The sequence below is a fragment of the Pinus tabuliformis genome, chromosome J, assembly GCF_031772625.1.
Source record: "Pinus tabuliformis cultivar Carrire ecotype Pingquan chromosome J, CPIR1, whole genome shotgun sequence".
Lineage (NCBI taxonomy): Eukaryota > Viridiplantae > Streptophyta > Pinopsida > Pinales > Pinaceae > Pinus > Pinus tabuliformis.
In genome coordinates, this window is record NC_142295.1 from 574,416,664 (window position 1) to 574,443,700 (window position 27,037).

General features: G+C 40.3%; 1 protein-coding gene across 1 annotated transcript in view; it reads right to left on the reverse strand.

The window, feature by feature from the left end:
* LOC149228290 (ABC transporter I family member 21-like) overlaps nucleotides 1-22,692 on the reverse strand; it is a 135,057-nt gene extending 112,365 nt beyond the window's left edge. Inside the window, exons 1-2 of the mRNA XM_089378141.1 lie at nucleotides 22,568-22,692; nucleotides 21,870-22,397 (exon numbers count right to left, since the gene is read on the reverse strand). Coding sequence (XP_089234267.1) covers nucleotides 21,870-22,050 — 181 coding nt within the window. The 5' untranslated portion in view covers nucleotides 22,051-22,397; nucleotides 22,568-22,692. The remainder of the gene's footprint in view (nucleotides 1-21,869; nucleotides 22,398-22,567) is intronic.
* Between the last annotated feature and the right edge of the window lie 4,345 nt (nucleotides 22,693-27,037).

Genomic DNA, 27,037 nt, shown 5'->3' on the forward strand with positions numbered 1-27,037 from the left:
AACTTTGGTCATGAAGATTCTGAATGCAGGAGCAGGTTTCAGCAGACAAAGGAACAAGCCTCAAGCACCAAAACATGGAGAATAAAGGAACCACAAACAGAAAGATGTGGGATAGCATTTTATGCAGAGGGACAGGAAAATCTATGGTACATTGACAGTGGATGTTCGAAGCATATGACAGGTGATAAAGAAAAACTTGAATCATATTCTGCTCTAGAAAAATGAAAGAAAGTTTCTTTTGGAAATGATACTCCTGCAACTATAAAAGGAAAAGGCACTGCTCAGTTAAAAGAAAAGGTCAAAGCTGGAAATGTTTTGTATGTTGATGGATTGAAACATAATCTTCTAAGTGTCAGCCAGATGTGTGATCAAAGAACCGAGGTGATATTCAAATCAAATGGATGTCTTGTTCGTGATCTTGATACAGGTAAAACAGTGATCAAAGGTAAAAGAACTCCAAATAATCTATACATATTTGAAGAAGGACAACAACAATGCTATCTGAGCAAGGATGATGAGCACTGGTTATGGCACCGGAGGTTGGGGCATCTAAGCTTTTCACAAATAAGGAAAGCATGCAAATATCAGGCAGTTCGTGGTCTTCCAGATATCAAAGTTCCAGACAACACCATATGCAAATCATGTCAGTTTGGAAAGCAAACCAGAACTACCTTTCCGGAAAAGGAAGGATCAGCTAGCATGCCTCTTGAGCTAGTACATACAGATACATGTGGTCCATTCAGGAAAAGGACACCTCGAGGAGAAGAATACTTGATATTATTCATTGACGAATTCTCCAGGTTTGTCTGGTTAGGACTTATGAAGCACAAAGATGAAGCATTCGAAAAATTCAAATCCTTTAAAGCCTTGGTTGAAAATGAATCAGGATACAAAATTAAGTGTCTTAGATCCGACAGAGGTGGGGAGTTTACCTCAAATGAATTTTTCGATTTCTGTGAAGAACATGGGATAAGAAGAGAATTCTCTACAGCTAGAACTCCTCAGCAAAATGGAGTGGTGGAAAGAATGAACAGAACTGTCCAACAAATAGCTCGTGTTATGCTTGATGAATCTGGAACTCCCGCAACTTTCTGGGGTGAAGCAGCACATGCTGCGGTTATTATTCTCAACAAAACAAATGTCCGAGTGAACAGCACTCAAACCCCTCATGAGCTCTGGTATGGTGAGACTCCTTCGGTAAAGCACTTCAAAATCTTTGGGAGCAAATGCTATATTAAAAATACTGATGAGCAACTTGGCAAACTTGAACCTAGAGCAGATGAAGGCATCCTTCTTGGTTATTCTCCACACAGCAAAGCATACAAGTGCTATAATCAAAGACTTGGAAGAATTGTTGACAGCATTGATGTAGTGGTTGATGAGAAGGGATACATTCCTAGGCAAGTAAATCATGAAGATATCGAAGAAGATGAAGGCCATCCTCAAAGACAGAATGATAAAGAAGAAGAACCTCAAGAAGAACCAGAGGAGCAGATAAGGATAGAAGAGAAGACTCCATCCAGATATGTTCAGAAGAATCATCCAGAATCTCAGATTTTGGGACAGAAAGAAGCAGGTGTACAAACAAGAAGAACAATTGCAGAAGCTTCAAGCTATTTGGCATTACTCTCTTCCACTGAACCACAAATGTGAAAGAGGCATGCAAAGATGAATGTTGGGTCAAAGCAATGGATGAAGAACTTGAGCAGATCGAAAAGAACAACACTTGGGAGCTGGTTCCTAGACCAAAGGATAAGAATGTTATAGGAACAAAATGGGTCTTCAAAAATAAATTGAATGAAAATGGAGAAGTAATTAGAAACAAGGCCAGACTTGTTTGTAAAGGGTATGCGCAGCAAGAAGGAATAGATTTTGAAGAAACTTTTGCTCCTGTTGCAAGACTTGAGGCCATCCGAATGTTCCTTGCTCTCTCAAGCTTTCAAAACTTCAAAGTATTTCAAATGGACGTGAAATCAGCCTTTCTGAATGGAGACTTGGAAGAAGAAGTATACATTGAGCAGCCAGATGGTTTCATTCTTGGAAATGATCCAAATCTTGTATGCAGATTGAAAAAGGCTCTCTATGGCCTCAAACAAGCTCCAAGGGCTTGGTACTATCGTTTGGACAAATATCTTCATCAACAAGGTTTTTCAAAAGGATCAGCTGACAGCAATCTTTATATAAAAGTTGAAAATGACAAATTGCTGATACTTGTTGTGTATGTAGATGACATTATCTTTGGCAGCAATGAAGAAGCTATGAGTCAAAGCTTTGCCTTGGTGATGCAGAAAGAATTCGAAATGTCCTTGCTGGGAGAACTGACATATTTTCTTGGTTTGCAAATCCAACAAAATGAAGGAGGGATCTTCTTGTCTCAAACCAAGTATCTCAAGCAGATTTTGAAGAAATATGGTATGGAAGAAGCAAAACCAGTATGTACACCCATGGTCACAGGATGTAACCTCAGTGCAAATGATGAATCAGCAGCAGTGCATCAACCAACTTACAGATCTATGATTGGAAGTCTACTTTATTTGACAGGTACCCGACCAGACATCATGCATGCAGTGGGAATAGTTGGAAGATTTCAGGCAAATCCAAAGGAAACTCATCTTCAGGCAGTAAAGAGAATCTTCAAATATCTTCAAGGGACTCAAAACTATGGCTTATGGTATCCTAGAGATACAGATCTCACACTTCATGCTTATACAGATGCAGATTGGGCCGGAAGCGTGGATGACAGGAAAAGCACAAGTGGTGGTGCATTCTTTATGGGTTCCAGATTACTATCTTGGTTCAGCAAGAAACAGAGTTCGATTGCCTTGTCTACAGCTGAAGCAGAATATGTTGCTGTTGCATCTTGCTGCACTCAACTCCTTTGGAGGATGCAGACCTTGCAGGATTTTCAAATCACTTGTACACCACCCATCTCCATCTTATGTGATAATACAAGTGCAATCAGCATTTCAAAGAACCCAGTCATGCATTCAAAAACCAAGCACATACCAATCAAGTATCACTTTCTCCGGGAACAAGTGCTTGAACAAAAGGTCAAGTTGGAGTATGTTCCTTCTAAGGAACAGGTTGCTGATATACTCACCAAACCATTGCCTAGGGAGACCTTTGAATACCTCAGGCAAAAGCTGGGGGTTGTTGATGCATCATCTTGTTGTTGAATCTCTTCTGATTGTTGGTTGTACGCAAGGTTCATCTGAAGTATATGCGTACATGTGCTGGGTTGCGGATTGGTCAAAGATCGAATGGCACAAGTTCAGGGGGAGCATATCATGCATTGTTGGCATTATGGAGGAAGTACAGAAGGAGATCATGGATGCTGGTCTGAATATTGCTGCAATACGTCTCTATCTCTTTCATGGTCTATGGTTCTTCTTTGCAGATCTGGTTTATAGTCAAGGGGAGCATGTTCTTAGGGGGAGCATAACCCTTTGCCCTTGATGTCAAAGGGGGAGAGTGATTGGTTGTTGTTGCCATCAAGTCCAAAGGGGGAGATTGTTGGCATTATGATACATATGTTGTACTTGATGGCAACCCACTCATCTAATAAATTATAGTGTAGAGAAAAGTTCACGCACTTATATGCAGAAAAAAGTTTATTTCATGTAGAGAAAAGTTCACGCACTTTTATGCAGAGAAAAGTTTATTTCTTGTAGAGAAAAGTTCACGCACTTTTATGCAGAGAAAAGTTTATTTCATGTAGAGAAAAAGTTCACGCACTTTCATGCAAGGAAAAGCGCGTATATGTTGGAGAACTTACCTTTGGTCCATGGTAGTTAGTCCTTGGTATTTGAACCTATGAGGAAAAGCGCATATATGTTGGAGAACTTACCTTTGGTCCATGGTAGTTAGTCCTTGGTATTTGAACCTATGAGGAAAAGCGCGTATATGTTGGAGAACTTACCTTTGGTCCATGGTAGTTAGTCCTTGGTATTTGAACCTATGGTTTTGGACCATGGTACCTCGTCAAAAGTGTTGATCTCACGCAATTTCATGGTTGGTTCATGGTATTAGTCCGACAGTTTTTGATCCTATGGTTTTGGCCCGTGGTATTGCATCCAAAAGTGTTGATCTCATGTACTTTCATGGTTGGTTCATGGTATTAGTCCAACAGTTTTTTTTTATCCTATGGTTTTGGCCCGTGGTATTGTGAAAGGCCTAAGACTATAAAAGAGGAAGGAGATCATTTGGCAAAGCATCTTCTAAATTATCGAATATCTGATAAAGTGCTAGATCTGGAATATTGTGATTGGGTTTTGGTGCAGATCTGGATCTGAATGAAGAAGGAACCTGAGCGTAAGGAGAAGGATAAGTTCTATTGATGGGTCAAAATCTTAAGGCTGGAATAGTGGTATCTCTATATGATTTTAATCTATGATATGTGGCATACGCTTGATCTATAAATCTAATAATCTGGGTCTGAATTATTGATGCATGTTTTATTTTACACATGTTATGATCTGGGTATGTCTGATGTAACAACTGCAAAGTTATAAGGAAATATTTGCAGATCTGTATGCGGGTTGGCTTTGGTGAAATCAGAGATTGATGATGCAAGTGTAGTTGATGGGTTTTTGATGTTCTTGGATCCAGTTTGAAAATCTATGAAAAGTGGTCCTTGAAAGAAAAGAAGTAGGGGGTTGTAGCTCCCTTCCAGGAGAGACTGGAAAACGAGAGAGTTGTAGCTCTCTGCAGGTTGCAGCCTGCGTACTGGTAAAGGACTGCACCAGTACAAAACCATTGTAAAAGGAGTTTCTAATTTGAAAGAAGATAGAGACATATTGCAGCAGGTGATTTTCACCCACATTGGGTTTCCACCTTACATCTTGTGTTCTTTGGTGTGACTCTGTTTTCTTTGTTCATGCTCATTATTTTATGGTACTGACATGCAAAAATAATTCAAAGAATAAATAAGGAAGATTTATTAAAAGAACTTGATAATACTGATTCACCCCCCCTCTCAGTGTTATTTCCAACAGTACTGTTCCCTGTAGCTTACAGGTCAAGTTATTTCTCTGCCTGTGCAAGAGAACCAGCAGGTCAAACTACGTTTCTGGTTGACTGTTTGGGATCCTTTGACTGCCAACGAAAATTTCACGCTATACAGAGTCTGCTTCAGCAAAAATTTCGGGCAGATTTGTGTAAGTTTCAGTGAGCTGATTTGGAAGAGGAAACCCATGAGCACAGACCTGGGTATCTGTTGTAACTGAGGCCGAGTTCTTAAGGAACCAGTGACTGAATGTGTGGTTCGAATCCCTGAGCAAAAAGAGCAGTCCAGAGGTCGAGTTCTTCACTGGAAAGAGAGAAGACTGTGTGAAGATAATATCAGTTCAAAATTTCAGTGTAATGAGGACTTCTGAAAAGCTACGAAAGGGAAGAGATAAGTAAATCTCTTGCTGAATTCTTTGTTGTATGAAATTTCTTAGAAGCAAATAAAAGCCTCCTAGAAGAACTGGTTTTCTCCAACTGTGGGGTTTTTCCAGGGTCAAGTTGACCAAAACAAAGTGTGTCAAATCATTGTGTGTGCTTGCTATTTCTTCTAGTATCAGTTGTGCAAAAGTAAATAATAGGTGTACTCTTTTATGTTTCAAATGAATGCTTAAGAATTTTTATATCAGCATGTCAAAACATGTGGGTTGGGTTTGAAAAACACTAGCAAAATTTGAAAACTAGGAAAGGGTGCAGGTCATTTAATTTTCTACATGGTATCAGAGCTTGAGAGCAGTTAGATCTGAAAGTTTTGCATCAGCTGATACAAAGACCAGCAAGCATTACTTCTGCAGATTCAGCGAACAGCAGTCATTAAACCTTTGTCAAAAACCCAAAGAATTGTTGATTGAGAGGGAGAAGACTGCCTAGTATCAGATTTGCTCCATTTTGTTGGTCTGAGAGTCATGGCTATTGGGTTGAGGGTAGAGGATAGATTGAGTGGGGCTGATAATTTTGGCCCCTAGAAGGAGAGGATGACACTTTTGTTTGAGGAGTTGGAGGTATGGGACATTGTAGAGAGTGCAGTGCAACCTCCTACTGACCAAACACAGTTGACAGAATTCAACAAGAAGAATGTAAAAGCAAAGAGGATCATCCTTGATGCCATCAAAGATCACCTATTCCCTCATGTGACAGGAATGAAGTTTGCCTATGAGATGTGGGAGTCCCTTGTCACATTACACTAGAGTTCTAATAAGAACAGGAAGATGGTGTTGAGGCAAAAGCTAAGAAACACCAAGATGACCAAGACCGACAGTGTGACCTCATACCTCACCAAGATCTCACAGGTGAAGGATGAGTTGGCTGTCGTGGGAGAGGCTATCCCAGAGAACCAGTTGGTCAGGATTGCATTAGATGGGTTCACCGAGAAATGGGATGGATTCATACATGGCATTGTGGCTAGAGAGCACTTTCCAGATTGGAGGATGTGGGACAATTTCATCCAAGAGGAGATCAGGAGGAGTGCTAAGGTGGGCAACAAGAGTGGTGGGGGAGGTGAGGAGGAGAATGTCGCCCTTGCAGTGAAGGGCAAGAAGAAGGCCAAGAAGGGGTCTTCTAGTGGAGCAAAGAAGGAGAAGGGGAAGCAGAAGGCGAAGGAGAAGGACATGAGCAAAGTGAAATGATTTGCTTGTGGGAAGATGGGTCACTATGTTGTTCAGTGTCCCAACAAGAAGAACAAGAAGCAGGGAGTTGCAGCTTCAGCAAAGGTGGATGAGTTCACTTCCAAATTTGATATTGAATTTTCCTTATTAGCAAAGTTGGATGAGTTTGCCTTGGTGGTGAGTTTAGCCACTCATGTTACATCTTCTCGTGCATGGTTTGTTGACAGTGGAGCATCTTGCCATATGACTGGAGTGAGAGAGAACTTCACGAGTTTCTCAGAGGATGACATTGACTTGGAGGTTGTGCTTGGAGATAACTCCAAACTCAGAGCAGCAGGAGTGGGGGCATATCATTTCAAAGGGAATCATTACCTCCTTTGAAAGTGACAGATGTTCTTTATGAGCTCAGAGCAGCGGGAGTGGGGACGGTATCATTTCATAGGGAGTCATTACCTCCTCTGAAAGTGAGATGTTATTTATGTTCCAGGGCTGAAGCAGAACTTGATATTAGTTTCCAACTTGGAGGACAGGGGGTATGAGGTTTGTTCTGAAAGCTAAGTTGCACGAAACGCCAAAACTTTTCGGAGTTTCCGAAACGGGTATGTTTAGAAACGTCACCTCCCAAAAATGGAAACGTTGACCAAAACATTGGCTAAAACGCTATATGTTTATATATATATAAAGAAATGTATAAATAAGTGAATAGCACATTATTTTGCAAGAAAAAAGGGAATAAGACCCATAGATGACAATTTAGAAGGAAAACCAAGTCTATATTAATTCTCATAGATGGTTACATAATGGTTGAGTTTTGGTCAAGTTTCAGTCGAGTTTCGGAGTTTCAGGTACGGGTACGTCCCGAAACGTTGAGTTCCTAGAAGTTTCGTGCAACATAGTTTGAAAGGGACAAGTGTTGATATATCCTAGGGGATCTAGTGTTGAGCATGCTAGACCTATTGGAGTTCGGAGTGGGAGGCTATACAGGTTCATGTTTCAATCTATTAAAGCCTTGGTGGCACAGACCAGCAGCAATGAGTTGTGTGAGCTATGGCACAAGAGGATGGCACCATGGAGATTTCATGATGATGAGGGAGATGGTTACAGGTTTACTAGAGTTCAACATTGATCATCATGATGTGTGCAAGGGGTGTGCTTTGGGAAAGTACACCAAGACACCATTCTTGAGCAGTGACAGCAGAGTTGCAAGTATCCTTGACTTGGTACACTCTGATGTTTGTGGTCCTATGTCTCATGTATCATTGACTGGATGTGAGTACTATGTGACCTTCATTGATGACCACTCCAAGAAGACTTGGATTTTCTTTTTGAAGACCAAGGATGAGGTCTTCAAGAGGTTCCAAGAGTTTAAGGCTCTTGTGGAGAACCAGATAGGGAAGAAGATCAAGGTGTTGAGATTAGATAATGGGGGCAAGTATACCTCCACGGAGATGAAGGAGTTTTGTAGGAGTGCGGGCATCAAGAGGGAGTACATTGTGCCTTATAACCCCCAACAGAATGGGGTGGCGAAGAGGAAGAACAAGGCCATAGTGGGTGCAGCTAGAGCCATGTTGAATGACTAGAGATTACCTTTCTTCTTGTGGGCTGAGGCGTGTAACACTGCAGTGTATTTGCAGAACAAGAGCCCACATAGAGTCTTGGGGAGCAAGACTCCTGAGGAGGTGTTTACCGGCAAGAAGCCAGAAGTTGGGCACATCAGGATCTTTGGGTGCCTTACATATTCACACGTCCCTAAGGAGAAGAGGACGAAGTTGGAACCCACTGCAGAGAAGGGTATTCTTCTGGGTTACATTGAGACTCGCAGGGCCTACCATATAGTGTGGAAAAAGTCGGGGAAAAATCGGGATTAAATCCCCAAAATGCGATTTTTTTGGCTGGCCGATTAAATCAGCCGATTTTTTGCCGATTTTTTCCCAATTGAAAAAGTCGGGATTAAATCGGGTCTTTTTCCAAAAAATCGTGAATGAGGTAGTTTCTTTAATGATTTTTTATTTTTATTTTTTTTAAATGGGGATTTTATTGAAAAAGTCGGGATTTTTTTAAAAATGAATATTTTTTATTTTGTTTAATTTTGCCGACTTTTTCAAAAAACTCCTGACCTTAACGACTTTTTCAACTTCTGGACCCTTGCCGATTTAATCCCGACTTCGACTTTTTCCACATTGCTACCATATATACATTCTTGCACTTAAGAAAGTTGTCCTGAGGCGAGATGTGAGATTTGAGGAGGTAGGGGCCTTGAGGAGGTCTCAGGAGGTTGATCAGGTAGAGCAACAGGCTTCTTAATAGGGGGCCACACCACAGGTTTCGGGATCATCAGGTGGTACACCAGGATCAGGGCGATCACCTTCTTCAAGGGTGACAGGTTCACAGACTCTAGTATCCTCGAGTGCAGGATCACCTGGTGCAGGATCATCAAGTGCAGGATCTCAAAGTCCAAGATCTCCATTGATCATAAGAGATCCTTCCTCATTAGGAAGAGAGGCTTTGGTTGATGATTTTCCCATACCACCACATGAGGCTACACCAAGGAAGAGGAAGCCAAGATGGCTTCGGGAGACCCCGAAGGAAGCCCAGGAGGCAGTGGGAAAAACCAAGTGCTCAATGACGGAGAGCAGACCACGAGAGAGGTTGGGTGGCTCAGCAAATCTGGAGGGATGCCATGGTGGAGAAGTATGCCTCCATCATGAAGAATGATGTCTAGGAGGTAGTGCCGAGACCTAAGGGGAAGTTAGTGGTGACTTCCAGGTGACTCTACAAGATCAAACATGATGCAGATGGCAACATGGAGAAGTTCAAAGCTCGCTTTATGGCGCAAGGGTTCTCATAGGTAAAGGGAGTTGGCTATGAGGAGACCTTCGGACTTGTTGCTCGTTATACTTCCATTAACGCAGTTATATCTATAACAGCTAAGGATGGGTTGGAGGATTCACCAGATGGATGTGAAGATTGCCTTCCTCAATGGTGTTATACAGGGGGAGGTGTACATTGAGCAGCGACAAAGCTTTGAAGTGCATGGGAGCGAGTCTCATAAATGCAGGGTTAAGAAAGTCTTGTATGAACTGAATCAAGCGTTAAGGGCATGGTATGAGAGGATAGATGCCTATTTGCAACAGATGGGTTTCCAGAAGAGTGAAGTAGATCCAATCCTCTATTTCGTTATGGTTGGTGACGATCCACTCATCCAGGTTTTGTATGTGGATGATTTATTTAAAGTTATTATAGGAGAGGACAGGCTCATCTAGTACTACAAGAGATATCTTGCTTCAAAGTTTGATATGATCGATATGGGGTTGCTGCATTACTTTCTAGGGTTGGGGGTTTGGCAAGAGGATGGGCATATCTTCTTCGTTGATGTATCTGTTCAATGCTAGACCGGATATTTGTTTCGCAGTCAACACATTGAGTCAGTTTATGATGGAGCTCGGGAGAGTGTACTGGGTGGTTGCGAAACATGTATTGAGATACCTGCAAGGCACAATGGATTATGGTCTGGACTATGTCAAGTGTGATGGAATCAGATTGATTGGTTGCACAAACTCAGATTGGGCTAGCAATGCTAATGACAGGAAGAGTACTTTTGGGTGTTGTTTCTCATTGGGCTCAGCAGTTGTGTCATGGTTCAGCAAGAAACAGAGGTCAATGGCATTGAGCAACGCAAAGGCAGAGTATATGGCAGCTAGTCAAGCGGGTTGTGAGGCACTTTGGCTTTGCAAGATGCTATTTGGTTTATTTGGTCAGAGGCTGAGACCAACTACAATATACTGTGATAATTGGAATTGTATAAAACTCTCTGAGAATCTAGTATTTCATGACCAGTCAAAGCATATAGAGATCAATTACCACTTCATCAGAGACTGAGTTCAGATGGGAATTGTAAAGCTTGAGTATATATCCATTGATGAATAGGTAGCAGACATTCTCACCAAGTCATTGCCAAGGGGCAAGCATGTATTCTTCAGAGACAGGATGGGAGTGGTGAGAAACACCTTCCTCAGTAAGAGGGAGTGTTGAAAATGGTACCAAGGAGGTGTTTCCTAGGCATTTCTCCTTTTGGCCTAGGGAGACACTTAAATCACCTTTTGTCTAAGTGATATTATGAGTTTATTAATATCAAAGGGGATAAAGTACTTTTATGTGGAGTTGTACTATGTACTTTAAGTTATTGAAGTCACATGTGTTTTAAAAGTCACTTTATGTGAAAAAGTACTAAGTACACTTTATATTATTAAAGTGACTTTTATATTTTAAAAGTGACTTTATGAGAAAAAAGTGACCTTGGTACTAAAACATTAAAAAGACTAGGAGTCTAATTAATAGAAAGGGAGGCCACATGAGGAGGGGTCAAGTAAGGGACTAATCTCCACCTTTGATCCAAATGGTTTGAGATTGAATCTCAACCATTAGATCTTAAGGATAGGGTTCTCATCTTATGGAGAAGACAAAATGGAGGAAAAAGGAGATTGAGCTCTTTTATTCTCATGAGAGCATCAAAGGGAGGAGCTAGGAGAAAGGAGGAGAAACTTTGTGAAAAACTTCTACAGCAGAGATCAAAGAACCCTTCACTACAGCAGTTTGAATTTCTTCTTAGAGGTTGAGGTTAAGTCTTCAAGAGAGAGCTCGAAGGTTGTAACAGGTGGCACTATTACTTGTAGCTTACAGGTCGAACCAGCAGCTCAAACTAAATTTTTGGTTGACCGTTTATGGTCCTTTGACTGCCAGCGAAAATTTCGAGCTATACGGAGTCTGCTTCAGTGAAAATTTTGGGCAGATTTGTGTAAGTTTCAATGAGCTGCTTTGGAAGAGGAAACCCGTGAGCACAGACCTAGGTATTTGTTGTAACTGACGTCGAGTTCTTAAGGAACAAGTGACTGAATGTGTGGTTCGAATCCCTGAGCAAAAGGTGCAGTCCAGAGGTCGAGTTCTTCACTGGAAAGAGAGAGGACTGAGTGAAGATAATATCAGTCCAAAAGTTCAGTGTAATGAGGACTTTTGAAAAGCTACAAAAGGGAAGAGATAAGTAAATCTCTTGTTGAATTCTTTGTTGTATGAAATTTCTTAGAAGCAAATAAATCCTCCTAGAAGAACTGGTTTTCCCCAACTGTGGGGTTTTTCCAGGGTCAAGTTGACCAAAACAAAGTGTGTCAAATCATTGTGTGTGCTTGCTATTTCTTCTAGTATCAGTTGTGCAAAATTAAATAGTAGAAGCGTTATTTTATGTTTCAAATGAATGCTTAAGAATTTTTATATCAGCATATCAAAACATGTGGGTTGGGTTTGAAAAACACTAGCAAAATTTGAAAACTGGGAAAGATGCAAGTCAATTAATTTTCTACAAAGCATTGGCATTTGGGAGGAGAGCATTAGGCACTAGATATCATGGGATTGTTTAAATTCCTAATTGGTGACTTTGAGTTGACTCAGAGATGCCTAGGCTACAACACTGTTTTTGCAAGGGTAACTAAATCGATGGAGTACATTGCCTACGACGATCGATAGAGTCTGTGGAGGCTTGTGATAGGGGGATGTGGACGTACCTTGTGTAGCTACATCATCTCTAAGCCCTTATTGTGTATGACATCACCTTGGAGCATGACATGTGTACTTTGGTTGGAATGCTTCACTTGTGTTGGCCTACAAGTGCTCATCATAGGGTGTCTGTAAGGACTTGGGCCCACATTATATTCTTGGCCTCCATTACCTCCCATATAAATAGAAGGACAGAGTCCTCATTCATATAATTGTACTCTTCTCCTTTTTCTTTTCTTCTTGAAGTGATTTGCTAGGGTTCATGAGAATAGCCTAGGAGAAGCTTTGGAAAGGAAGGAGGACGTCTTGGTTTGGAGTTTGAACTCTAACTAGGGTTTACTCTTGAGGAGGCATTGCAGACAATCTCATTCATACATCATTCACTCATCTTGTATTAACTCTTGTGTTGAGATGTGACCTAGAGAAGAGTGCACATTAGTCTTCTATCTTCATTTGTGCTCTCTCTCTTTCTCTCTCTCTCTCTCTCGGAATCACTAGGGTTTCTAGGGTTAGGGTTTTATCCATTGGAGGTTTGGGATTAGCGTTTTGTGATAAACCCTAGGGTATATTTGATGGAGAAGAAAAGAGGAGGACATCTTTCCTTGGAGGACTTGTTGGAGTGATTCTTCATGTTGGAGCTCCTTGGTTGAGATAGGGTTTTTATTGTTTTCCCTGCTAGGGTTTTGAAGATCTTGTGATTTCATACTAGCCTTGAGAGAGGGCTATGGTATTTACTTGAACTTCATCTTGAGCATATTAATGAAGTTTTCAGCTATTCAAAACTTGTGCAATTTCCATATTTGATTTTCAGACATATGTTTGTCATGCATTGTGTTAAAATTGACAACTAGGGCCAAACTACACATGGGTCATCTTATTTATGACAGCGGATATTTTTCTTGGATTCCTCTCTCCGAGAGGTGTAGGATTGATCTAAAGATCATCTGATTCTGACATGTACAATTGAAGTTATGAATTTATTTTGATTATGGTCAAATTGTCAAGGTGGGCCAGCAAACTTATGTAGGCTCAAAATCTCAACAGTCACATCTATTCATCCTCAACGTTGCATATAAATTGAAAGTGACTTAGCCTCATTTGGACACACTCATCTTCACACCTCTCTCTCTCTCTCCTCATTGATTGGGTATGGATTTCTGGGCCTCCCTCTCTCCACACGTTCGAAATTTCAGGAGGCCGAAATTTCAAGAGAGCGAAATTTCAAGAGGCCGAAATTTCAGGAGGCCAAAATTTCAGGAGACCAAATTTCTGGACATTTTGACCAGGTGTTGACCAGCGTTGACTGCAGCTAGGGTTGACCGCAGGTGCGCTGTTTGACCAAACTTTGACTGCGTTGAATTTGATTGTTTTGAGGGTTGTTATATCTTGCTTTTTGGAGGCCGAGTTGACTGAAGTTGACCGATTTGTTGAGGGTCAAATCTGCCCTATTAACCAGCGTTGACTTTTCTGGTAGGGCTCTTTTGCTACTATTATAAATTATCAAATTTGTAAATTGTACTATCTCTATCTGCTGATCTATAGAAGACTAAAAGAATACTTGATCAAGGGTTTCCCCACATTGGGGTTTGTCCCTGGCTGGTGCCACATCTTGTGTCCTCATGTCTTAGTTTGTCTTCTACTGTTTATGTTTATGTTCTATCTGCATTTTACTATCATGTTGATGTGATTGCTAATCTGAATATTGATATTGGGCTAATAAAAAAATTGAAGTAAAATTGCTCTAAAGCATAGAACATACCATTGTTGCCCAAAATTAACATGGTATCAGAGTTGAGGTGAAGACAAAGCCCAAGCAAGAGTGAAAGAGCAATCACCAAAGACAGTTGGACAAGAACAAAAGGTTCAATGGGTTCCTCATCCTACTTCCCGGCTGAAGACAAGCTCCATGATAAAGCTGACTATCATGGATGGAAGATGTCTCTTGATTTGACCTTGGAAGAAAAAGAAGTGATGAACTATGTGCAGGGTAAAATCCCTGAACCTCCTTCAAATGCACCAGCTGCTGTGAAGACCAAGTACAATAGGGTTAAATTCAAAGCAAAGAAGATTATCAGGGATTCCATTGACAAGCATCTAGTGGCCTACATCTCCGAATTGAAGACCTCCAAGGAGATCTATGACAGGTTGGTCGGCATGTTCAAGGTTAGTAATGCTAATCAAATTCTATTTCTCAAGAATAAGTTGAAGGATATTAAGAAGGGCAAGGACGAGGATATTCAATCCTATTTCTTGAGGATTACTGAGATCAAGAATGATCTACTCTCAATTGGAGAAGTCATTCCTGACAGGGAACTTACTCTCACCACCCTTGGAGGACTCCCACCTGAGTGGTATGTATTTAGAACCACCGTCCTCAACAATGATCGAATTCCAGGGTTTGAAGAATTGATGTCGAGATGCATTCAAGAAGAAACAAGAATGGTGGAGCAAGAAATGCCTTCTAATAGAAGCAACCCCACTACATTCTTCGCTCATGCCAAAAGGAGAAATAATGCAGGGTCTAAAGGTCATTTCCATGGAAAGCCTGGATCTAAGGGAGGAAGGAAGGGCAGGTGCTTTGTTTGCAATAAGTTTGGCCACTATGCAAGGGAGTGTCCAAATAGAAGGGACACATTGCATGATGATGATCACAATCATTCCAAGGGCAACTTCAACAACAACGATCAAAGGAATGGCAGGTCCAATGGCAAAGGAAAAAGGAATGCGGGACATCAAGGAAATGGTCGACCCTCCAAGAAATCAAGGAACTCTAGGTATGAAGAATCAAATGTTGTTAACAATAAGCAAAAAGAGTACTATCTTATATCGACCCTCTCCACTGCCTCTCCTTCGGACACTTTGGGAAATTCGTTGATTGATAGTGGTGCCTCAAGGCACTTCACCAGATACAAGGAAGCCCTCTCTAATCTGATAGAAAAGGAGACAAACTTGGAGATCATCCTTGGAGACAATGCCACCTATCCCGTGAAGGGAGTAAGGAATATTACCCTTCAATTGAATCAAGGTAACACTATTTATTTGCAAGAAGCACTATATGTACCTAATCTCAAGAAGAACCTGGTGTCCATTTCAGCCATGGAGGACAAAGGATTCAAGGTGGCATTCATTGATGGAAAGGTACGTGTTTGGAAAAGAAATTTTAAAGATGCTTTTACTCTTGGGTTCAGGGTTGACACTTTGTATCAAGTTGGAGGAAATCCATTGGGAGCCATGTCTTGTGACACATCTCTACAATCTGAACTATGGCACCGGAGGTTTGCCCATCTTCATTATAAAGCCCTACCCAATGTGAGATAGATGGTGACAAGTATGCCCGAGTTCAAAGTAGAGCATGAAGGTGTATGTCTGGGATGTGACGAAGGAAAACTTACAAGGGGACCATTCCCCTCAAGTAATAGCAAGACCACAGATATATTGCAATTGATCCACTTCGACATATCTGGTATGATGCCCGTAAACTTTTTGGGAGGATACTTATATTATCTCACCTTTACAAATGATTATTCTCGCAGACCTGGATCTACTTCTTGAAGAAGAAGGATGGAGTGTTCACTCGATTCTGACACTTCAAAGCCTTGATCGAAAACTAATCCGAGTACGAATCCAATGAATTCCAAGATTATTGCAGATAAGCTAGCATTAAGAGGGAGACTACAACGCCATACACTCCTGAGCAGAATGGTGTGGTTGAAAGGAAGGATCGCTCTATTGTAGAAGCAGTTTGTACTATGCTTCATGATCAAGGCCTTCCGAAGTTACTATGGGTTGAAGCTGCAAATACCGCCGTGTATGTTCAAATTTCAAAACAGATGCCCTCATCAAGCATTGGACTCCAAGACTCCCAAAGAAATGTTCACTGGTAAGAAACCCGGTGTCTCTCATTTTAGAATTTTTGGAAGTCCCATATATTTTCATGTGCCGAAAGAGAAAAGAAGCAAATTGGGCGCATCTGGGAAGAAAGAAATCTTTGTGGGCTATAGTGAAAATTCTAAGGGACATTGAATTTATGTGGCTGGTCAAAAGGAAGTTGAGATAAGTCATGATGTCACCTTCTACGAAGATATGGCCCTCAGGAAGATCAACAACCTTCCTATCCTAAGGAAGGACAAAGAAGCTAACACCGGAAATTAGGGTGCAAAAGAAGACGAAACGATGCCTGATGTTGATGAACCTATGGATCCTATTGATCCTCCTCCTCATGAGCCCTCCTCCTCCAAAAGGAGACCCTCATGGCTTAGGGAGACTCTCGAAGATGCCGAGAGACACATTGCACCAAGGGGGACTTTCCGTGAAAGCAAGAAGCCGAACAAGTATCAAGGATATTTGACCGCCATGAGCACTATCATTCAAAATGAGCCTTCATCATTCGAAGAAGTTGTGAAGCATCAAGTATGGAAGGATGCTATGAATGAAGAATACGAGTCAATTATGAAGAATGATGTTTGGGATGTGGTCCCTAGACCCCAGGACAAATCGGTTGTCACCTCTAAGTGGCTCTACAAAATCAAGCATGGAGCTGACGGAAGTGCAGAAAATTTCATGGCTCGCTTTGTTGCTTGAGGCTTCTCTCAAAAGGAAGGTGTAGATTACGATGAGATATTTGCACCTGTTGCCCGATACACCACCATCCGCTCGATCATAGCCCTTGCTACCTCGCAAGGATGGAACCTACATCAGATGGATGTCAAGACCGCTTTCTTGCATGGTTCAATCAAAGAGGAAGTCTATGTGGAACAACCCAAGGGGTTTGAGGTTCATGATCAGGAATCTCATGTATGCAGGTTGAAGAAAGCTCTCTATGTATTGAAGAAAGCACCTCGGGCTTGGTATGAGAGGATCGATAGCTATATGATGAAGTTGGGATTCACTAGAAGTGAAGCCGATCCAAACCTTTACTTTAAGGTTGAAAATGATAAACCTCTCATTCTGGTACTTTATGTGGATGACCTCTTTCAAATAGGTGCAGACTCTCTCATTCACAAATGTAAGAGGGAGTTGGCTTCTGAATTTGAGATGAAGGACCTAGGACCGATGCACTATTTCCTAGGGTTAGAGGTCTAGCAAAAGCCAGGTGAAATTTTCCTCTCTCAAGGAAAATATGTTGTGAAGATATTGGAAAGGTTTGGGATCATGGACTGCAAACCTATGACTACTTCGATGGAACTTAAATTTAAGAAGTTATGCAGTAGTGCTGCTAGACCTGAATAGGGAAATGCTTCTGAGTATCGTCAACTCATAAGAGCACTGTTGTTCTTGGTGAACTCCCATCCGGACATATGTTTTGCAGTTAACAAATTGGGCCAATATATGGTTGAGCCTCATTATATACATTGGATTGGTGCTAAGAATCTTTTGAGATATCTTCGGGGCACAATCACTCATGGATTGAGATACATTGTCGGAAATGTGAGACTGCATGGTTTTTCTGATTCGGATTGGGCTAACAGTGTGGTGGATCGCAAGAGCACTTCTGGATGTTGTTTTCTTTGGGTTCTACTTTGATATCCTGGATGAACAGGAAGCAAAAATCGGTTGCCTTGAGCACCGCTGAGGCCGAATACATAGTTGCTAGTATGGCCCCCTGTGAAGTTGTCTAGTTGAGGAAGCTTTTCAATGAGTTGTTTGGACATGAGTTGGATACCACTGTGATCATCTGCAACAACCAGAGTGGGATCTGATTATCAGAGAATCCCATGTTTCATGATCGCTCCAAACATATAGATATCAGGTACCACTTTATCCGAGATATGGTACAACGAGGAGGAATAAGGCTCCATCACATTGGGACTGATGAGCAAGTCGTCAATATTCTGACAAAGCCCTTGGGGAAGGTCAAGTTCTTGGCCTTCCGAGAACGACTTGGAGTCGTGGAGAGACCCTCTTATGAGGGTCCTGTATGAGATGGACATTGAGCTCTGGGAGCTCCGGGGAGCTTGGGGTACTTCCTGGAGCGATGAGCAAACATAGGGTGAGTGGTTCAACCTTCCCCTAGTGGTTTGCTGTGTACAGGGTGAGTGGTTCAGCCTTCCCCTGCGACACGCCTTGGCGACACGTAGGCAAGATTAGTGGTTCATCCTTCTTCTGTTGAGACATCCTACCCATTAGTCTGGGACTCATGGGAAGTACCTCTCATCTGGCCAATGAGTAGAGAAATGAGGATAGGAACCATAGTACTACCAATGGACGCATTGTGTACTACCGTACTCCCTATGTTAGGATAATCAATATTGATCTGGGATCAATTGGAACTAACTTCGGGTCAGTAAGAGTGGTATGTCACACTCTCTTTTGATTGGAACTAACTTCGGGTCAGTAAGAGTGGTATGACACACTCTCCTTTGATTGGGACTGACTTCGGGTCAGTAGAGAATGGTGTGATACATTCTCGATCACTTCTTCTTTTTCATAGTTTAGCAGAGCAAAGCAGTGCATTGATGGCAGAGATAGTACAGACTGGCAAATGGATTAGCAGATGGAGTTTTCCCTAGTTAAGAAGGAGGGTTAAAATTGGCAACTAGGGCCAAACTCCACATGGGTCATCTTATTTATGACAATTGATATTTTTCCTGGATTCCTCTCTCCGAGAGGTATAGGATTGATCTAAAGATCATCAGATTCTGACATTTACAAATGATGTTATGAATTTATTTTGATTATGGTCAAATTGTCAAGGTCGGCCAGCGTATGTAGGCTCAGAAGCCCAACAGTCACGTCTATTCATCCTCAACGTTGCATCTAAATAGAAGGTGACTTAGCCTCATTTGGACACACTCATCTTCACACTTCTCTCTCTCTCCTCATTGATTGGGTACGGATCTCTGGGCCTCTCTCTCTCCACACGTCCGAAATTTTTGAAGGCTGAAATTTCAGGAGACTGAAATATCAGGAGGCCGAAATTTCAAGAGACCGAATTTCTGGACAGTTTGACCAAGTGTTGACCAACTTTGACTGCAGCTAGGGCTTATAGCAGGTGGGCTGTTTGACCAGACTTTGACTGGACTGAATTTGACTGTTTTGAGCACTGTTTTATATTGTTGTTTGGAGGCCGAAGTTGACTGAAGTTGGCTGATTTGCTGACAGACAAATCTGCCTTGTTGACCAGCGTTGACTTTTCTGTTTAGGGCTCTTTTGCTGCTATTATAAATTATCAGATTTGTAAATTGTACTATCTCTCTCTGCTGAACTATTGAAGACTAAAAGAAGATTTGATCAAGGGTTTCCTCACATTGGGGTTTGTCCTTGGCTGGTGCCACATCTTGTGTCCTCTTGTCTTGGCTTGTGTTCCACTGTTTATGTTTATGTTCTATCTGCATTTACTATCATGTTGATGTGATTGCTAATTTGAATATTGATACTGGGCTAATAAAGAAATTGAAGTAAAATTGCTCTAAAGCATAAAACATACCGTTGTTGCCTAAAATTCACACTTTGTTATTTATAGCTATATATGTCTTGATGATTTATCATTTGACATAAGTAAAAAAACAATTTGTTGAGTAATTTGACATCATGATTGAAGAATCTAAGCGCTGTTTTGCTGCTGCTACATCTGTTCTTTACTGCTGTTAGAACTACTGTAAAAGTGAATTTTCAGATCTAGTCTATGTAGGATAAATTGCCCTAGAGGAAATAAACTTATCAAGATAATTTGGTATCTTTTCTCTTTGGATTGCCTACAAGATTGGGCTGTTAGAAAGCGGAATACTGTATTGCTTCTGCTGTTGTTTTGTATCTATTTCATAACAACACTTAATGCTGAAAATTCACAGGGTTAAGATCAGCGAAACGTCTAGTCAAAGAGGTGAAGTTTTTCTGTTTTGCATTAAAACTTAATTCAGGAGAAGTTCAGCAGAGCCTTAAGTGCCTTTGCAACTTGGTCAGATTACAATTTAGTAATTTACAACATTGTAGAGTTACCCTAGATATGGACATAATAAGCCTCATTGCTACATGCGAAGACTCAATAACTTTAAGACGCTTGATCTCTCAGGTTTCCTTCTTTAAAATATTATTTCGAGTGAAATTTTGGATTTTGTATCTACTCAGTTGTTCACAGCTGAAATAATGCCAATAGATGTAAGAGTCTATTGAGGTAACTATATGCTAAGATAATGTGAACAAAAAATGCAAATCGACACTTTATTTACCAGATTGGAGAAGGTTAGAATATATGAAGAAAAGTTAAAACGGAAAAAAATCACTTTTCTACTGCCAAATCTGTATTGTGGATCAGAATAACAAGTGAACTGCTTCGTCAGAGACAATTGTGCCTACAAAAGCCAGAACCTTGGTAATTTAAATGAAATATATATTTCAAACCTGAGAGTAGGAAATACCAAGAAATATTATGCCAGAGCAACCCAGTGATTTCTTTGAAATTATACTTATATAGCATAGAGTCTAGACCCCCTTAGAGGGAATGATTCGTTTCTGCGCCAAGTGCTTCCATGTTAGTTGTCTTCTAACCCTACCAGGTTACCACTCTAACTCTACCACTCAGATCACGAGTTGATTTTTTTTTGGCTCAGAAGCATAGATCCATCTTAACCCTGGTTCTAATAAACATCCAAAAAGATCCAAAAGGATAAATAAAAAAAAAAAATCAAATCAAATCGTCCAAACTTGAATGCTTTTGCACCATGACATAGTCACATACCATTAAATAAACAATGAGATTTGCGCTGTCTTTTTTAATCCTTCTAGCTTCATACTAAATTTGAGGTTAGTCTGGATAAAGGATTATATTGTTGGTAATATGGCACAATGTGTAGGTACCTGGTTCGTTTCCCATGGCATCAGTGACACTGGGTATACACCATTTGCTTTACATTGGATATCATCCTCAGATTGAGGGATGCGCCCAAGGAATTATTTCCAAGGAAAAAATAGTTATTTTTAAAATATGATAAGCAAGATGTCAAATCCTGGTAGTGCAACAGGATTTCCAGGGGTTCGTTCTGTGAGGCGATCAAGGTTTGAAATTCGTGGTAGTTGGGAGAAGACATATCAAATCCGATCATATTAAGAGTTAGTGTGGCCTAAACCAAGTGTCATTCTGGGTGATTTTGACAGATTAGACACCCCTGCTCCGTCAGGCTTTCGCCCATTGCGGAAAATTCCCCACTGCTGCCTCCCGTAGGAGTCTGGGCCGTGTCTCAGTCCCAGTGTGGCTGATCATCCTCTCGGACCAGCTACTGATCGTCGCCTTGGTAAGCCATTGCCTCACCAACTAACTAATCAGACGCGAGCCCCTCCTTGGGCGGATTCCTCCTTTTGCTCCTCAGCCTATGGGGTATTAGCAGCCGTTTCCAGCTGTTGTTCCTCGTGGCTTCTTAGGCCACAGGCTAGTCCCACAAGTCATGAACACCCTAACAAACATATATACATAGACATAAATAGCACCAAACTTCTATGAGGCCATGCCACAGATCTTAGCATTTGGTAAAAGAATGTTTCCTGGAAGCATGTGGATAGCTGGATCTATGCTGTGAGCAACTTTAGCATATTAAACGTCCTAGTGGTATCCCAAGTGGTCATAGAAACGAAATTCATGGACCACTGTTCAAAAGCTCTTTGAAAGATGTGTAAATTTTTTGGGTTTTCAGTTGAAAAGAAGACAATGCTATGAAGAACATGAAACGAGTGGATGATTAAATAACAAAGCAAAGAGAAGGAAAATGGAGAATGCAGCACCTGACCCATTGGCTCCAACTAGAAGCACTCTAGATCCGGGGGCGACGCTCACACTGAAATTGGTGATGAATGGCGGCTGACCCATGTAAGCAAAATGCAGCCCCCATACTTGAATGCTACTGGTGCTGTTCCCCTTCTCACGCTCCTGTTGCTCCTGCCCCATATCTCTTGTCATCTCCATCTATTCTCGACCTTAATTCGTTCTGCTTCCAATTCCAATTACAGAAGCATAAGCAATATAGATGATGGATTGGTTGCGAATTGAACACGCGTGTAAGACCAATGATCGGTTCCAAATATCTTCCGCATCACCAGGTTAAATATAATTTGTGCCAATGCAAATGAATGCATTCCGATAGACGTCACCCTCGCCCTCAGTTTGTTTGGTCACTTTTATTTCAATGACTTTGCAGCTCTTGGTTCTCACTGTTCCACCGAAGCAATGTCAACACACCAACCTCCTCAAAATTTGAAAACTATTTTTCTTTTCGATCATCCAAATCAAATCGTAATAGATTTCCTGGATCTCTGTATAATATAAAAAAATGAAATGATCAGATTTGGAAAGTAAATTCTTAAAAAAATCAAAAAAATGTGAATTAATCGTTCCAGCGCTCATTAAATTACTTTTGCACCAAACATATCATCAAATGTTTAACTGTTACAACGTTCATTGAATTAGGTTTGCTCTCTTGTACCAAATATATCATCGAACGATTTTCTGTTTGGTTAAAACCTCTTTTGAAAATGGAAGGAGAGAATCAATTGGGTTTAGGCAAAATGATCGAACCAAACATATCCTCTTAGGGTTATGGCAGAGAAAGTGAAAATGAACCAGAGGAAAGTTTCATTTTGTAAATTTTAAGAAAGTATTTGATACAGTCACTCAACCATCTTTACCACGATAATTAAAAGACTTCACTTTTTAAAATATGAAATTATATCGTGTGTAATCATTTTATATAAGATAATTTTAGTGATTTTAGATCATAAAATTTACAATATTTTACAAGTGTTTTTTGGTACAGGCCTGATGGAGTTTCTATCAGAACGGATCAGATATATTACATGGTGTCTTTCTCGAAATTTATAACAATAATATTATTAGTATTAGATAATAAATTTTTTGTATTAAATAATAATTTTTTTTGTTTACATATATTGATGGTTTAGAGTATGCTCTACAATTACTCTAAAATTGTTTTTGTTTAGCTAAACGCTAGTCTTCCTAAGATGTAAGGAAATAGGTTCACAAGGTCCTTTGTTATCTGGGATGAGTAAAAGGTTTGGCAAAGCCTTTTACTATTCATCAATGGCTAATGTTCAGGACCCTTTGTTATCTGGCATGAGTAAAAAGTTTGGCCCTTTACTATTCATCAACAGGACCCTTTGTTATCTGGCATGAGTAAAAGGTTTGGCCCTTTACTATTCATCAACAGGTATTTCTAGGTAGCATTCGTAGATAGTAGCCAATAATAGCCAATAATAGTTGTTCCCATTGTTGCTTTGACAAATTAAATTAAATTAACTAATAATTTGTTGGGTATGTGTTATATTATTTCCACAACTAGTACCACTCGCGATACGTTGCAGATAGTAGCCAATAATAGCCAATAATAGTTGTTCCCATTGTTGCTTTGACAAATTAAATTAAATTAACTAATAATTTGTTGAGTATGTGTTATATTATTTCCACAACTAGTACCACGCGCGATACGTTGCAGATAGTAGCCAATAATAGCCAATAATAGTTGTTCCCATTGTTGCTTTGACAAATTAAATTAAATTAACTAATAATTTGTTGGGTATGTGTTATATTATTTCCACAACTAGTACCACGCGCGATACGTTGCGTCGGGCACAGTGGGGGGTCACATGGGGGCAGTCGCGCGTCGGGCGCAGTGGGGGGTCACAGGGGGCAGCCGCCCCGTGTCGGGGGGTTTGCAAGGGTTGCCCGTGAGGTCTAGGGCAGCGCCTCCGAAAAAAATAATAATAATAATAAATAAATAAATTATGTGGACCAAAGGATGTGAGGCAGACCCAAAGATGGTGGGCAGACCCACCCATGGTTTTGTGCATGGGTTTTGCACATGGTTTTGGGTATGTTGGTTTTCTGCCCATGGTATTTTGTAAATCAGGTAAGGGAACTACGGTTATGTTGTTATAAATTGGGGTATATATATGTATTGTAACATTGAAGGGAATATAATGAAAAATCAATCTGTAGTCTCGGTTTTGGGATCCAGGGGAAAATCTTTGTGTACATTTGTTTTATGTTCTCATTATTGTATATTTTATGTTTTAAGAATTCGTTTGCAGGTAATTTTTGTACAGGGTTGAAACCTACATAATTAAAGTAAAATAGTTAATTAAGCATTCGTAGTTTTTGGACTCTAGATTTTGAAAATTATATGTTTGCTTTAAAATATAATATAATAATTGTTATTTCTTTAATAAAAGTACTCATTTTTTTGTGGGTTGAAACCTACATAATTAAAGTAAAATAGTTAATTAAGCATTCGTAGTTTTTGGACTCTAGATTTTGAATATTACATGTTTGCTTTAAAATATAATATAATAAATTTTATTTCTTTAATTAAAGTACTCATTTTTTTGTGGGTTGAGAGCTCCTTTCTAGACGAGTATGCTAGAGATTTGTAATGTAACATGACTTACTGTAATGTAAACATTTTGAATAGGAAAAAATAATATTAAAATATGGTAGAGATGTGTAACTTGATGTAAACGTAATATAATGTAAACATTTTAACTCGGTGAAAATAAAATAAAAATAACCTTATAAAAAATAAATAATAATAATAAAAAATACCTATGGTATTTATGTGGAATATGACTTATTTGAGAGAATTTGTATTAGCCCTCATGAAAATTCCATGTAATAAAAGTTAATAAAGGCGAAATAATAACCATGGATAATGGGACACAACCTTATAAAAATAAATAATAATAAAAATGACCCATGGTATTTATGTGGAATATAACTTATTTGAGGGAATTTGTAACACCCTAATGAAAATTCCATGTAATAAAAGTTAATAAAGGCAAAATAATTACCATGGATGATGGGACACTTATTCTAAGTTGAATGTTGGGCAAAATCCTAGTGATGGGGATCACTTGTGATTGTTTATGGCTAAGGAAATTGACAAAGGCAATGGTTAAGGCTTTGGAAAGGCAAAATGACATTTTTGGCACATTTATTTATGAAAATAACGGAAATTAGGAGAAAAGGGAGGTGAAAGGTCATGGGTTGCATGTGAGGAGGAAATTGAAGGAAAATAATGGAAAATGAAGAAAATAGATGCCTCATTCATAAAAAGGCTTTTGAGGATCAGTCGGTAACCTTTTGTCTTCGGTTTGGGAGCTCTCTCATTATTCTCTCGATGTCATACTCTTGGAGACTTAGAGTTTTCTTGGAGCACTCTTGGTGGGTGTGGCATACTTGGATTCTTGGATCAAGAAGGCAAAGAAAGAGCAGGAAGCCCAAGAGGGCATCGTGATCAGCAGCTACATCAGATTTTCTTGCAGGTACCGAGTTGTGTGTATAATTTCTTCACTAGTTTTGGCATGCATGGCATATGCATGTGGATTTTTAGTCATGATTTGTTATTGGCATGGAGGATTGCCTAGATTGACAGTGGATTACCTAGCCTTGCCATTTCCTGGATAGCCATGGTGATTGTGGGTTTACTTTCATTGTTTGTTTTTTGTTAGTTCTCATCTTTCCTTAGCTTGGGTTGAGTTATCAGTTCCTAGAAGCCCTGGTTGGACAAATGCTCTGGAAGCCCTGGTAGCTATTAAGAATGTGGATGAGGTGAGATCTTTCATGGGTTTGGCAAGCTACTATAGGAGGTTCATCAGGAACTTCTCGCGGATTGCTTATCCTGTCACATCATTGCAGAGGATAGGTAAGACGTTTGAATGGACAGAGGATTGTGAGGCTAGTTTTGAGTAGCTCAAGTAGTTGTTGACACATGCACTAGTGTTAAAGATTGTAGATCCAGACAAAGAGTTTGTAGTATGCACAGATGCTTGCAAGAGAGGACTTGGTGGAGTCCTTATGCAGGATGGACAGGTGGTATGCTATGAGTCACGAAAGTTGAATGAGCATGAGCAGAACTATCCCACGCATGATCTTGAGTTAGCAGCGATTATACATGCATTGAAGATGTGGAGACATTATCTTCTGGGCAGGAGGTTCACATTGATGAGTGATCACAATGGTTTGTGATATATATTTGACCAACCAAATATGAATGGTAGGCAGGCTCGGTGGTTGGCTATGATCAATGAGTTCGATTTTGAGATCCGATGTATCAAAAATAAAGAGAACAGAGTGGCAGATGCTCTCAGCAAGCGGGTATAGGTAAATCACTTAGCAGCTATGAGCTCCTATGCGACAAACTTACAGGATAGGATCTTGCAAGCAGGTCAGCAGGATGTCAGCTATATGGAGATTTTGCACAGATTGCAATAGAGCACAGGTACAGGTACAAGTGATGTTACAATTACATGTATAGGTATAGGTGATGGTACATGTACATGTAATGGTACAGGTACAGGTGGCGGTACAGGTGCAAGTGCACAGGATTTGGATTAGTGCCTTACAGTAGATGGACTGGTCAGGTTCCGAGACAGGATATATGTGTCGGATAGCAGTGAGCTCAAGAAGGTGATCTTCAGGGAGTTTATCTCGCTTACATGTATCGTTGTAGTATGCTTGGTTACATTCTTACATGTTTGGTTACATTCTTGTATGCTTGGTTGCATGTATCAGTCTTGTAGGTTTGGTTTCAAGTATCGTTCATTCATGTTAGATCATATGTGTTTAGGCATTGTGCAGTTGATTACGTATTGCTTATGTATGTTTATGTCTGCATGTGGTCAAGTGTACAGTGATGTAGTGGTTTTTGTCATGCATGAGGTCGTGGTGTGTGTTGTTGTTAAGGTCATGCATTGATGACTGGACCATAGCTAGAATGTCAGTTGCATGGTTATATGCTTAGATGTTATGTTTTTATATGCCATCATGATTGTGTTATACATGTATCACGCTGATTTTTTGATCTTGCAGACAAGGTATCCTCCCCAAGCTATGTTAAGGTACGTTGGTTTATTGTGATTTGGTTTAGCTGCCATGATATATC